A 15,545-nucleotide genomic window follows, 5' to 3' on the forward strand; every position below is an offset into this window, starting at 1 on the left:
AATGGGGTTGACAAGAGGTGACATAATCAGATTTATATTTTGGAAGGACTGGCCTAGCAGCAGTGCAGAAAATCCTGCCTGACAAGAGAAATGAAAAGAACACTCAAATTTCCACTTCCTAGGTGTGAGCTTTGGACCAAAAAAAAAGAAAATGGTTTTATTCTGACTATCCTGAGATCAATAATGATAGTGTGGTGGGCATTGGCCTATGTGAAAGGTGGTGTCTCCGTACATGAGCAGGGTTGTGACCAGCAGCTGCGTAGCCTCCCAGAGTGACCAGGGAACATCAAGGCCTCTCTATTCTGTCTGCACACACGTGTGACCTGCACATGATTCCCTTGGCTCCATGAAGTCAGAGACGGGAGCTGGAGACAAGTCCATTCACCCAAGTCTGGGGTGCACTTTGAATCCCACATCGACTGTGTGCAGTCAGCCATGCCCAGGGCGGCCCAGTGTTTGGAGCCACCCCTGAAGGACTATCATTTAACTGTGTACACCCTAAACACTGCCAGACACCACCATGTGCTCTAGAGGTTTCTTCTTCAAACATGAAAATAATAAAGTCTCCCTTTGACACATGAGCATGATGTTCTCTGGGGGCACAGGCTGAGAAGCCCCCTTCTGTGAATGAACTTACCCTGTAATCATGCTACTTTTTTTGGTGTGTGTGTATCTGTATCCTTAAATTATTAAGTAGGACCCTTTAATACTTAATCGTTTCCTCTTGGCTGTTTCTTCCCTTTGCAGTATAATGCAGAGCTTCACTACGTGGAACCGTGCCTGAATGGAACCTTGGTGCAGGCTGACAGAACAAACAAGGAGGTGAGGCCTGCGCATCGGGTTCGCGGCATCGCCCTGTCTCCCCCTGGTGATCGCCTATAATGACTCTACTTTGACTCTTAGAAACCTAGCAGATGTACTGCTCCTTCACTGAGGGCCTCAGAAGCCCTGTGTGTGGAACATTTAGGAAGAGGCACAAATAAAATCATGGCAGTAAAAAGATTACATTGAGTTCAGATATCTGCTAATTCTGAAACGATTGTATTGATTTTCTTTTTCTCTTTCTCTATGCACATACTCTGTTGTGCTTGACACCTATGGTGACACTGTTGAAAAAAACATCCACTTTTGCTGAGGTTTTAAAGAAAATTTCAGTCATTTATTATATTATTATTGCATTTAATACAGTTGATTAAGTAATTGTTGGGGCAGCTATTGCAGTGACTTGTCCCCTGGATTTGAAGGTAAACTTTAACAAGAATAGAGATGATGTCTGCTTTCTGCTATATCTTTAATGCTCCAAACATTGCCCACTCCATAAATGTTGTGGAACAAAAGGAAGGTATGTTAAAGGAGGGCCTTAAGAAATGGGATAGAAGTTTACCCTCCAGTTGGAGAATTTCAGGAAAATTCCCAGAATAGATTTCTTTTTCTTTTTTTAAGTCTTATCTGAGGACATCTTTTCATTGCTCTTTAAGAGAGAGTAAGGGGGAGAGAGAGAGAGAAACATCAATGTGAGAGAGTAGCATTGATCATTTGCCTTCTTGTATATGCCCTGACAAGGGATTGAACATACAACCTGGGTGGGTACTCTGACCAGGAATGGAACCTATGACCTTTCGGTCCACAGGGTGACACTCCAATCCACTGAGCCACACCAGCCAGGGTACCTAGAATAGATTTCTATAAAAATAAATCTTGTTTCCATATGGCCATCTTTAAATTTGTCATTACAATGATCAGAGCTACCATACCACTCCTACAGGTCTGGGGACAATTTGGGTGGAAGGTATAGCTGTGACTACAACAGTGTTAGACCTCCAGAGACTCCTTGCTTCCATCACTCACATTGTTCTGTTGTAACTGCCAGATGGGTACAATAAAATAATGCTCTTGCTCTGGAGCCACCCATGAGGTGTCTGGGGACAATGGCCAAGGTAGGTCTGTGTGAGGCACTGTGCATGTGGTGGGGGGACCCCCTGGCCCAAATAGAGGCAACATCAGTGCTGTCTTAGATGCATGTGGAAGAAGCTCCTGATTTGGGCATCACTGGGGGAGTGAATGATAGAGGATTGAGAACAATTCATCATACCTGGAACATAGGTGAGAAGGGAAGAATTATACCAAAGTTATCATCCAAGCTTCAACCTGAGGGGAAGAAATGTCATAACAAGCTTTGGTTTTAGGTGAGAGAAGCAGGTACATAGTAGTTAAAAGAACAAGTGTAGCTAGGGAATGTTTGTTTATGGTCATTTTCTAGGCTAAGGCAGGAAAATGACACAAAACTACAGGCACTTTTCCTAGGGACTTTCCCATTTTTGGCCATTGTTAGCATCTGTATTACACCCCTTTCCCAATACAGTAGCATTAGAATATTTTCCAAGCCTCAAATAGATGTTCAATGTTGGTGCTTACAACATTAAATAGAAACAATGCTTAAAATGATTAAAGCCTTCCTTTAGGTAACTTCTCAATGAACAGGGCCAGTTTAACATTTGGAGGTACAAAGTCTTATGAATGAAAAAATTGTTAGAGAAGGTTGGCTAAGAATTTATTTGAAATTGTTTTGGAATTAATGGGTATTGAAGAATGGAGTAATTTTGAGTATAAAAATTAATCCAGATTCTGATTGTGCCGATATAGAGTAGCCACATTTCAGTTAGATTCTACCCCTTACGAATAAAAATCCCTGTATTTAACCTAACCTAAAGACTTGGAGGTGAGTTCCCTGGGTTTCCTAACTGATGCCCATATATCCTGAACAGAACAATCCAATGCTTCCCACCTGGTCCAACAATAGACACAGATCAAAAAATAAAAAATAAACAGTTTCAAGAAAAGCCCGTTTCCCCTAGCTCAAGGGCCAGGAGAAGGGCATTCTATCCAAGAAAACCTTTGAGACAATACTTTTCCTATTCCAGCCAAGCACCAGTGGGACAACTGTAGTCCAACCCTCCACGGTGTGGCTGAACAGAGAGTTTATCTTCCATTACACCGATGCACACTCAGCTCTTGTGCTATACCTCAACACCGAGGCTGCATGCTAAGAAGAATGATTAAACAGGACTCAGAGTCTCATAATATGTAATCCAAAATGCTCAGAATGTGATTAAAATTTCTTGTCATCCAAGAACCAGGAAAATTACAACATGAATGAAAAAAGACAATCAACACCAGCCAATATTGACATGAATCAGATGTGAAATTATCAAATTGCTTTAACAAGCAATTAGGAATGAAGCACATGAAAAAATAGAAAATCTCAGCAAAGAAATAGAAGTTATAAAAAAAGAGCCAAATGGAAATTCTAGAACTGAAATATGCAGTTACCAAAATAAAAAGCTCACTGGATCAGCTCACTAGTAGAGAGCAGATGAAATCAGTGAATGTTGGGACAGATCAACAGAAATTACCCAATCTAAACAACAGAGAGAAAATGGACTGGTATGAAAAGAGTTCCCGGGTCCTGTGGAACAATAATAAAAGAGTGAGCAGTCAGGTCATGAAAGTCCCAGAGGGGGAGAGAAAGTAGAACTGGATAGATGTTTGAAGATATCTTGACTGAAAACTTCCTCAAATGCACAAACTTATATATTCAAGAAACTAAGCAAATTCCAAATAGAAACCCAAGTAAATCAATGGCAAGACATATCATAATTAAATACAATTAGAAATGGAAAAAAACAAAACAAAACTTGATAGCAGCCAGAGAGAAAGGATATATCACAAAAATTACTCATTTGAATGACAACAAATTTCTCATGTGAAATCATGGAGACCAGTAGGAAGTGGCATAGTATTGTTCAAGTATTGAAAAAAAAGAAAAATAACTTTTAATCCAGGATTCTATAGTCAATGAAAATGTTTTCCATGAATGAAGGGGAAATGAAGACATTTTCAGATGAATGAAAACTATGAGAATTTGTTGCCAGCAAATCAACTCTTAAAGAATGGCTAGAGAAGTTCCCCAAACAGAAGGGAAATAACAGAAGAGGATTAAACTTCAGAAAGGACAGAATATTGGAATGGGTAAAAATGGGAGTAAGTATAATAGACTACCCTAATTCTCAGGAGATTCTTAAATCATATTTGATAGTTGAAGCAAAGATTATAGTATCATCTAATGTGGTGCCTGATGTTTGTTGGGGAATACTTAAGACAATTATATTTTAGAAGTATGGAGGTAAAGGAACCTAATTAGAAGTATTTTCTACATTTAAGTGGAATCGGTAAATGCTGATACCAGTAGACTCTTACAGGTTATATATTTATAATAACTAGAACAACTCTAAAGAAAACAACAAAAAAGAGGTATACCTAAAATGTAACTCACAGAAATTTAAGAAAAGAGAAACAGGGATGAGATACAGAGGAAATTAACAGGAAAAGGACATAAATTGGCAGACTTAAGCCTTAACTAATTTTCTTTGAATTAAATGGTCTAAACACATCAACAGAAGGGTAGAGATTGACTGAGTGGATTAAAAATGATCCAACCATATACTAATTCAAGAAATTCACTTGAAATACTAGGACATGGGTATATTGAAAGTAAAAGGATGGGAGAAGGTATATAATGCAAACATTAATTAAAAATTGGGGTGACTATGTTAATTTTAGGTAAGGCCATGTTTAGAGCAAAGAAAATGATTAGAGACAATGAGGGAAAATACAGAATTGTAAAAGAATTAATCCACTAGGAAGACATAACAGTTCTAAATGTGTTAAGAGTCAACTGCAGAGCTTCAAAACACGTGAAACAAAAATTTTAAAAAACTGGTGATTAGTGATATTGAGCATCTTTTTGTATGTCTATTGGCTATCTGTATGTTCTCTTTGCAGAAATGTCTACTCAGGTCCTCTGCCCACTTTTTAACCAGAAGTTTTGTTGTTGTTGTTGTTGTTGTTGTTGAGTTGTATGAATTTCTTATATATTTTGGATATTAAAACCTTATTGTATATATCATCAGCAAAGTGTGTATCGATAGATGAATGGATAAAGAAGATGTAGTACATATATACAGTGGAATATTACTCAGTCACAGAAAAGAATGAAATCTTGTAATTTCAGACAACATGGGTAGGCCTACAGAGTATTATGCTAAATGATATAAGCCAGACAGATAAAGCAAATACCACATGATTTCATTTGTATGGGAAATCTAAAAAACAAAACAAATGAACAAACAAAATAGGAAATTCATAGAATAAATTGATGGTCGAGATGGGAGAGGGGTTGGGGGGCTGTGTGGAAAAGATGAAAGAGATTAAGATGTACAAATTCCCATGATAAAAATAGCCACAGGGATGTAAAGTACAGCATATGGGATATAGTCAATAATATTATAATAATTATGTATGGTGTCAGATAAGTACTAGACTTATTGGGGTGATTGCTTTGTAAGGTATATAAATGTCTAATCACTCTGTTGCAAACCCTAAACTAATATAATATGTCAACTGTAATTGAAAAACAAATTTTTAAAAATTAATACAGCTGGGAGTAGAAATAGAAAAACGTACAGTTATGATGGGGACTTGTTCACTTTACAGTCTTTAACTGATAGACTACTAAACTGAAAGTCAGCAAGGATATAGAAGAGTTGAACAAAATTATCAACCAATAAAATCTAAATAACATCTATAGAATACTTTACCCAATAACAATAGCATACATATTATTTTCAAGTACCCATGGAACATTAGCCAAGATAAAACATGTCCTGGGGCATGTTTTATCACAAACCTCAACAACTGTAAAAGAGTTGACACCAAACTGAATATCTTTTCTGATAATAATGGAATCAAACTAGAAATCAATAAGAGAAAGATGACAGAAAAATCTTCAAACACTTAGAAATGAAGCAAACTTCTAAATAATCCATGGATCAAAGAAGAGATATTAAAAGAAATATAAAAAATATATAAAACTAAATGAAAGCGGACCTACAGCATATCAAAATATGTGGGACAAAGCTGTTACAGTTTTTAGATGGAAATTTATAGCACTAAAGGCTTACATCATAGAGAATAATGCTTCAAATTAATAATCTAACTTCTACAACAATAAACTAGAAAAAGGAAAGCAAAATAAACTCAAAACAAACAGGAGGAAGAAAATAAAAGCAGAAATCAATTAAATTGGAACAGGTTAACAACAGGGAAAAATCAATGAAGCAAAAGCTGGTTTAAAAATATCAATAAAACTGATAAACCTCTAGCAAGACTGATGAAAATAAAAGGAAAGAGGTTAGAAATCACCAATATTAGAAGTGAAACAGGTAATATCACTACAGATACCTGCAGTTATTAAGAATAATGCAAGTATATTACAAACAACTTTATACTCATGAATTTGAGACTTAAAAGAAATGGGCCAAATACTCAAAAACTACAAGTTATGAAAATCTAACCAAGGAAAACAGGTAACTTGAATAGTCCTAGAAATGTTAAATAAATTGAATTCATAAGTTAAAGTTCCAAAAACCAAAAATGTATTTATGAGTCTCAGATGGTTTCACTGGATAATTCTACCAAGAATTAAAGAAGAATTAACAACAATTTTACAGAATCCCTTCCAGAAAAAAAAAGAAGAGGAGGGAAATCCCCTCAACTTATATTATAAGGCTGGTAGTTCCTTGATAAATCAAAGTACAGAAAAAAGCTACTAACTAACATTCCTCATGAAATTATTGCAAAATCCTCAACAAAATTTTAGCATACCAAATCCAACAATATATATAAAAAATTATACATCACCAAGTAGGATTTGGTCTAGGTATGTAAGGCTGATTCAACATCAGTGTCCAATGAATCCACGTAACGCACCATGCCCACAGGTTAAAGATGAGAAATTATATGGTCACATCAATTAACTCAATAAAGACATTTAACAAAATCCAACACATATTCACAATTAAAAAAATAAAAAAAAACTTTCAGAAAAACAGGAACAGAGTTTTCTCCCTAAAGTTGATAATGACCACCTACGAAATCCTACAGCTAATATTAAATACAAAAATGAAAATTTGAAAGCTTTGCTTCTTAAGATCAGAACAGGCAAGGATGTCCACACTCCCAATTCTTATTTAACATAGTTGGCAATTTCTAGCCAGTGCAGTAAAATTAGGAAAAGAAATAAAAGGCAAATGGGTCAGAAAGGAAGAAATTTAAAAAATCCCTATTTTTAAATGGCATGATTGTGTCTGTAGGAAATCCCAATAAATCTACCAAAAATATGAAACCCAAGCACTTAGAACTAATAAATAAGTTCAGCAAAATCACATATACAAGATAAATGCACAAAACTAATCACATTTCTGTATACTAACAATGGATATATGGAAATATAAGTTCAAAAACAGTACTATTTACAGTTGCTGCGAAGAAATGAACAATAAGTTCTGTACAGATGCTGCATGCTGTAATTACAAAATGCTGATGAAAGAAATCAGAGAAACCCTAAATAAATGGAAGGACTTAAGCATGTTCATGCATGGGAAGACTCAATATAGTAAAGATGTTAATTCTCTTCAAACTGATCTATAAATTTAAAGCAATTCCCTTCAATCCCAGCAAGGCTTTTGTAGACAAAGATGAGGTATTCTAAGATTTATATAGAAAGGCACAGGACCAAGATAATAAAACAATCTTTACAAAGAAGAATAAAATAGGAGAAATCAATCTACTGACTGTTAAGGACAAGTAGTGAAGACAGTGTGATTTGATGGAGGAATACAATATAGATCAACGGACTAGAAGAAGGAACTTAGAGATATGCCCATACAAATACACCCAACTGATTTTTGACAAAGGTATAAAAACAATTCAATGAAAGAAGGATATTCTTTTCAATAAATGGTGCCAGAAAAGTTGAACATCCATAAGCACATACATACATGCAGAGAAAACCCTTAACCTGCACTCAGACCTCACAACTTAAATTATAACTCAAATGGGTCTTAAGACTTTGATGTGAAATGTACAACCATGACACTCTTTGAAAAAAAATGTAGGAGAAGATCTTTGGAATCTAGAGCCAGACAAAGAATTCTTAGTCTTGATACCAAAAACACAATCCATGAAAGGAAAATTTGACATAATGGATTTCATTAAAATTAGAAGAAAAAATATGCTATGTAAAAGACCCTGCTTGGAAGGATGAAAAGATATGTGATTGCAAATATCTTCTCCCAAGGTATAGAAAATATTTTATAACTTGTGAGAAGATATTTGCAAACCACATACCTGTTAAAGAAAGAGCATATAGAGAATTTATACATAACTCTCCAAAACCGAATAATCCAATTAGAAAATGGGCAAAAACCATGAAGAGAAATTCTGCTGAAAACAACATGTAGATAACAAACAAGTACATGAAAAAGGTATTAGATATTATTAACCTCTAGAATTAGATATTGTTAGCCTCTAGAGGAATACAAATTAAAATCACAATGAAATATCATTACAGACCTATTAGAATGACTAGAATAAAAGAGTAAAAAGAATAAAAAGCACTAAATGCTGGTGCGCATGTGGAGAAATAGGCTCACTCATCCCATATATTGCTGATGGGGATTTAAAATTATATAGCCACATTAGAAAACATATAACATCCGGCAGTTTCTTATACAACTAAGCATGCAGTTATGATATGACCCAACATTTGTACTCTTGGGCATCTGTCTTGGAGAAATGAAAATTTATGTTCACACAAACACCTGTACACAAATGTTCATAGCAGCTCTATTCATAATAGCAAAAACTGGAGAACAACCCACATGTCCTTTAGTAGGTAAGTGGTTAAACAAACTCATATGTATGTACATGGCAGCAGCAGGGTGGCAAAAGTAGGTTTTTTTGCAAGAGTATGCAAAACACAGAGTTTATCCTTGTATTATTATATACTAATTATTATATTATTTATATGCCTTATCTGTCTTATTATTGTTATTATTTCATATACTTACTTATAATTTATTTCTTAGATAATGATAGCTGGTAATTTAACCTACTTTTCCCCACCCCTGTATATATAACAAAATGTACTTTTTAAAAAGCTATTGGTACACCCAATAACTTAGATGAACCTTTAAATCTTTGGGGAATGATCTTGAGTGAAAAAACATCAATCCCAAAATAAAATATACTACATATAACATTCTAGAGATGACAAGATTATAGAAATGTGGAACAGATCAGTGGTTTCCAGAGGTTAAAGGTGAGAGTGGGGAAAGGTCAGTGCCTATAAAAAGGCAGCACGAGGGATCCTGTGGTGATAAGACTGTTCTGTGTCTCAGCTGAGTCAATGTCAATACCTGACTGTGATATTGTACTATAATTTTGCAAAGTGTTATTAGAGAATACTGGTTAAAGGGCATATCACATCTTTCTGTGTTATTTCTGACAAGTACATGTGGATCTATAGTAATTACCTCAAAATAAAAAGTTTATTAAAAATAATATAAAGTATATGAGGAACTCTTCAATGGGGGCTTTGTCAAATCAGTGTGATCAGTTGAACAATGTGCATTAGGTTACATTAGATGTATGTAAAAAAATACAAATAGAAGCTGTAGTATTCTTACTTAATGACTCCTTTTATTTGGAGAAAACCTCAGAAGATAATGCATTTATTTTTCATTGCAATTGTAGGGTATTTTAAAACAAAAGCGAACTTCTTTGGCTAATTTGAACCATTTCCATTTTTATCATCAAGTTGATGTTAGGCCATATACACTCAGTACTCAATGGCGTGGGGCAGAGACTAGCAAATTCATAAAAGTAAAATGGGAATTTGTATCAGCCTCCCTAACTGCAAAATCCTGTGGTAGAAAAGACTGAATTCAAAGCCTTAAATGTAGTGTCAGGAATCATCCAGCTCTCTCCACCACTACCACCTCCTGGTGTCCTCTGTGGACTCTGGTTGGTTCTGCCAGGTCAGGTGCCCATTTTGATACATTAATTGCATCTCTGGAAGGTGGAGCAGCCCAGCCAGCAGCCTGGTCCAGGTATCTGCAACTGTGGCTAACAGGCAGGCCTGTGTTGAACAGACCTACTTGGTTTTCCAGAAGGAAAAGACTGGGCATCCAGGCCACTACCTAAAAGGTAGATGCTCAGTAGGACATGAATGAATGAATAGATGAGTCACCTGGGAGAGAATTCTGTCTGAAATTTTTTTTTTTCCTTGAAAACAAAAGCATGAAACTCACTCATTATCCTAATATAATCAGGACAATCTGAATGAGGTCGTGGGTGAAATGATTTTGATTCCAGAGTTGGCAATTCTTACTAGTCTGTCTAGTTCAGGCCAAATCCCCTGAATAGTGGCTTGGAAGCCATTTTCTCATGTTGTTTGTGAAATGGGGGCAGAGGATTATGACCTTCTGTATAAACCTGTGTAGAAATAGCACTGTACACACTGATGCTACCCTTCCATGCTCTGAGTTCAATGTGTCAAATCCTTTGGGGCATTCATTCTTCACTTAAAATATTCATGTGTGGATATCCTGCCAAGTTATTATGGTGGCCAAAGAAGTGAGAGTCTTCCCTACCGATACTCTCATCACATGACTCTTTCCCTGTTACTTCCAGTTCATGAAAGGGCATGAAAGGGCTTCTACAAAGTGGCATCTGGGATCATAATGTTATGTACCTTTAGTCCAATGGCAGCTAACTCTGGTTTCACAACATGCAGGTGACTGCCTGAAACATCAGAACGAGATCATTTTAATTAAAACAGTACTTAATAAAATTTATTTTAAAAATTTGAAAGACGAATGAGAGAATCTCAATGAGTCTTTAAACAGAGGAAATGGTTAGGGTTAAAATGCTGGCCTTGGTCAAACTGAAGTGTCCTGGTTCACAGATTTCCCATGCTTTTGCTTGAAATAGCTGTAATGCACACAACATCCCTGAGCAAGGGAGCTTTAAGGTTTTAAGTTTTCATGTTTGGCTTTTAAAAGTATTGTTTACTGTCTGGAGAGAATTTTGTTTTGCTGCTTTATGTACCAAATAACTCACATTTTTTTTCTTTAAGGAAAAAGAAACCATGACAAATTGGGTGAGCCTGGAGCTCAAATATAGAATTCAAACCAGTAAGCTCTCATCGTAATCTACTTCAGCCCTTCTGAACCATTCATCAGACCTTAAAGTGAACCTCCTGTGGTCTCTCTGGGCCGAGGGAGGAAGGAGAGTGATATGCTTTTTCTTTGGTTTTATAATGAAGATGTTCCAAAATCCACTGAATGTCATAGCTCTGTTTAAGATTCATTTGCAAATATTTGTTGCAAAAATGAATGGATCTTAGAAACCCATTTAACTCTTCCTTGCAGTTTTGATCTTTTCCCGTGAGCGTACTGAACGTCCATGAATTAACCAAAGTACACATCAGAGTCGCTAGATTTCCCCCAGGACTATTTCTTCCAGCTTGAGCTTTGTCAAAGGAAATACCTTTGGATTCTAAAATTCCTCATCTCTCATGGCCCTATGGGCCTCCAATGTACAGTTTGCCAGTGCTATGGGAGAGGGAGGCGTGTTGTGAACTGTAGGCAGAAGGTGGCCCTTCTGCACATCAGTGAATGTAGACTGCCCAAACGCCAAATGGGGACAGTTTGCAGAGAAAAAAAAGCACTAACCCTCTTTTGTTCTATTCAAACCTAATAAGAGGTGTTAGAATTGCATTGTTTTTAAAATGTCATGCGTATTAATATTAAAAGTAACTTACATAGGAAAAATTGGGAACAACTTAAATGTAAACAAATTCTTCCAGATCCAATGCAGTGTAGCTCTAAGTAGAAATAAGGCAGGTTTATGTATATCCCATAAAAGAGTAACAGTGGTGTGTAGTTCGGTCCAAAAAAAGTAACTTAAAGAACAATGTGCTTTGTGGTTTCTATATTGCTTAAAGATAGAAAGAAAGGAGAAAAGGAATCAAGAGAAGGGAATGGGGAGGGGAGACCAGACAGAGAGAGAGGGAGGAAAAGAAGGAAGGGAGGGAGGTAGGGAGGGAGGAAAGAAAGAAAGAAAGAAAGTAGATATATGAGGGATTTAGGAGGTACATTTGTTACATTTCTTTTTTTTTAATTGTACTAAAAACATTTTACGTGAGAGCATTGAACAAATTGTGTTTGACACAGTACTGGTAACTATAAGCACAGTGTTGTGCAGCAGATTGCTAGAGCTTACTCATCACTCACAGTTACAACTTTATACCAGTTGGAGAGCAAATGTCTTTACACTGAGCCAAAGTACTTTTGCAGTCAGAATGCAACATTTTTAATATCAGTTTCCTATTTTTAAAATTAATACAAATGTGTTTCTTTAAACTATTAGTGCAGGTCTGTAAACACTAATCCAGTTGTTTTCCTATGATGTTAGGATGTCCTTTCTGCTAATTTCCAGACAGATGTTGCTTCCCCCCCGCCCTGATTTCTGCTTATTGACTCATTGAGGGAAAGAGCTATAGCCATATTTATATACATTTCACCCTATTGGCTTACATGAAGTCGATTACTGTTACTTTACAGTGACTCAAATGATTCCTAAAGCAAATCTCTCCTAATTCCTTGTGTAGTAGATTTGTAGAGATGAAGTCACCAAAATGATGACTTAGGGACTCTTTCTGTGGGAGATATGCCCCAGAGACTATGGTCAATTATGTTCCCCCTTTATATTTTATTATATATTTATATTAATTTGATAAAATTCACTTGTTGGAGAATAGTTAAGCCACTACTGGGGAATTATGTAGGTTAGAGAATTTTTACTAATGCATGATTTGGGTTAAAATCATTAATATAGTAAAAAAAAAATTTTGTTAATCTTCACTTTAGTGTGTTAATTGTCAATTTTTTATATAAGCCTAGATCAGGGATCTAGGACCCGATAGTAAATATTTGAGGCTTTGTGGGCCATAGGTCTCTGCTTTAACTACTCAGCTTTACCATTGTGGCATGAAAACAGCTATAGGCAATACAGACACAAGTGAGTATGGCTGTGTGCCAATAAAAATTTATTTACAAAATTGGTGCAGGCCCGTATGGTGCTGATCCCTAGCATAGACTGTGGGCCAGGCTAGGAGAAAAGGTCTGTTGTTGAGACATTACACTCAGGTTAAAATCTTTCTGAAAGGGCCTGGAAATCGATCCCTTCACTCTTCTTATTTTAACTCTTTCGGTAAATGAGGCTGGATCTCTACCTTGGGCTGACTTTCAACCTTGGATAAATTTGCTGGTTAACTTATTTCTGATTTCTCAGTTCATTTACATGTAACACAAATGCAAGAAGACATGGCTATATGTTGTAAATAGAGGTAGGTATAAGAAATAACAACCTCAATAATATAGTACTTTATTATTTAGAAAATAAAGTGTTTACAATTTAGAAAGCAAAACTCATTTGATTCTCATGATTATAACCATATTACTCAGTATATGCAGGGGGAGTCCTGGGCCCGCATGTGTATAGTCAGCTGCCTGAGCAGGGAAATGATAGCTGGAGATGGGGAGAGATTTCAAATGACTCTTGTAGGTGCACACACTCAGTAAGCAGAGTCACATCACTGATACTCATCTCATGTTCTGGATACTGTCCTCTACTGTCCTTACTACCTGAGCAGTTAGCTTACCTTTATGACATGGTTCATCAGTACTTTATTTCCCTGAAGACTTGCTGTGTAGAGAAAAATCTAATTCAGATTTAACTTTTAAAGGGGCACCATTGAGTGTGATGTGCTGGGAGTGTTTGTGTGATAGGTATTCTTGTGGAACTGGCATGCCCACCTTATTAGAAACACTTCAAACCACCTTGTTTGTATGAAGTATGGAGTGACCTATAATCCAAAAGTTTATTAATCATCTATCCCTACCCAAGTAGGACTTTGTTAAGTTCTTTATTTTGGACTTCTCTGTGGCTGCTTGTGCCAGGTCTGCTACAAGTGCGCTCTCCCTCCCTCCCTTTTTCTCCCTCTCCCTCTCCCTCCCCCCTCTGTATGTGTTCTTCTTGGTTCTACCACTTAGCTAAGGAGGTGACTATTCAAGCAAACTGCTTTCCTGTTGTTGCTTGGCAGTGACCTGGTGGTTGTTTCCCTGCCATTTCTCCCAGTTCCCAGCCAAGAAACACTATGGAGACTGTGTTTTGTAAACTCTGTCCTGTAACGCCCATTCGGTTAATGACCATGCTGTGATTTGCCCTGTTTGTGACAGCTGTTTGGGTCCCAGTAGCCTCCATGCCTTGCCCGCCTTAGCATCTCATCAAACACAGTTGGCCCTCTTCTCTAAGCTTCTTCTCCGGTGCCTGGCCATGATGTGTCAAGTTCTGTGGAACTCTGGGGTAGCACTGATGAAAAGCTGATCAAACCTGAGACCCCAGGATGTAGTTATGTTCCCAGTTACACTCGATGATCTTATCATAAATATTCACACCTCATTTACCCAGAGCTCACAGATCCGTTCACTACTGAGGCTGCATTGGAAGAGCAAAGCTATCTACTCTATATGGGGTCCTTTGAACTCTCACTTAGAGACTGTTTATTTTACTTGGTACATAATTTTAAGCAACTTGGTTATCAGCCAACAATGAAGGAAAAGTAATTGGGTGGGGTCGGGGGGGGCAGCACCAGAAGAACTCTCTAGAGGCATCTTTCTCTTTCAGCACTCTCCATCCCAGGAATGGCTCCACCATTTGCCCTGATGCCCAGGACAAACATAGACCTACAAGTCCCCTCCTCGGTCTCCATTTCCAACCAATTCTTTCTCCTCAGTAGTCTCCAGCCTCTCCCACATCTCTGCCCCAGCTGCCCCTCTGTGGTTCGCAGTTCCTGTCATCATCTCCCCCTGCATCTCTGGAGCAATCTCTTTGCAGAGCTCCCTGCCTGTACTTCTGACCCACAATGTATATGCTTCTACATTGGAGTGCGAGGGGCCTGGTCGACCTCAGAGCTCTCTGCTTTCTCTGCTTTCATGCCTTCATTGCCTCCCCTTTGCTCTTGGGATAAGAGCAAATTCCCTATCAGTAATTAGGGAGGGATACTTCCTTGTGAGCCCAGTGAGGCAGTCCCCATATATGTCAGTCGTCAAGGTCTAATTTGTAAGAGTGCTACCTTTCACTCTCAAAAGTATCCCTACCTTGGAAGATTGGATATTTAGGCCCTTCAGTATCAAGTCTTCCATGATCTGCCTCCATTTTATCTATCCATTCTCTTCTTTTGACATTATGACATTTCCCCCATCTCTCCTCTCCATTGGCTTTCTCTCCTTGCCTGCTTTCCTCTCTTTGTGATCCAGCCATATCAAAATTCCTTTGTTCTTGATGATGCCATTCTCATCGCTATTTCCACTGCCTCCAGGTTAGGGCCAGGCTGTCCATAAAGAACACTGAAGGAAGGAAGGAAAGAGCACATTAGATCAAGTCAGTCTCCTGATCAAAACCTTCCCAAGGTTTCCTGTTCCACCTCCTTTGCAGTGAGTGTAAGGCCTTCACGGGGACAAGGCCCTGCTGGCCAGTCTGTGCTCTTCTTCCACTCTGGGCATGCAGGGCCTCCTATC

The 15,545-nt window shown here is 37.4% G+C and overlaps 1 protein-coding gene across 1 annotated transcript in view; it reads left to right on the forward strand.

The window, feature by feature from the left end:
- Nucleotides 1–15,545, forward strand: part of CACNA2D3 (calcium voltage-gated channel auxiliary subunit alpha2delta 3) — an 860,744-nt gene that overhangs the window by 405,340 nt on the left and 439,859 nt on the right. Inside the window, exon 9 of the mRNA XM_054595275.1 lies at nt 748–822. Within this exon, the coding sequence (XP_054451250.1) occupies nt 748–822 (75 nt within the window). The remainder of the gene's footprint in view (nt 1–747; nt 823–15,545) is intronic.

This window comes from Pteronotus mesoamericanus, unplaced genomic scaffold (genome assembly GCF_021234165.1).
Source record: "Pteronotus mesoamericanus isolate MK-2021 breed Mesoamerican mustached bat unplaced genomic scaffold, CSHL_Meso_final scaffold_54, whole genome shotgun sequence".
NCBI classification, from domain to species: domain Eukaryota; kingdom Metazoa; phylum Chordata; class Mammalia; order Chiroptera; family Mormoopidae; genus Pteronotus; species Pteronotus mesoamericanus.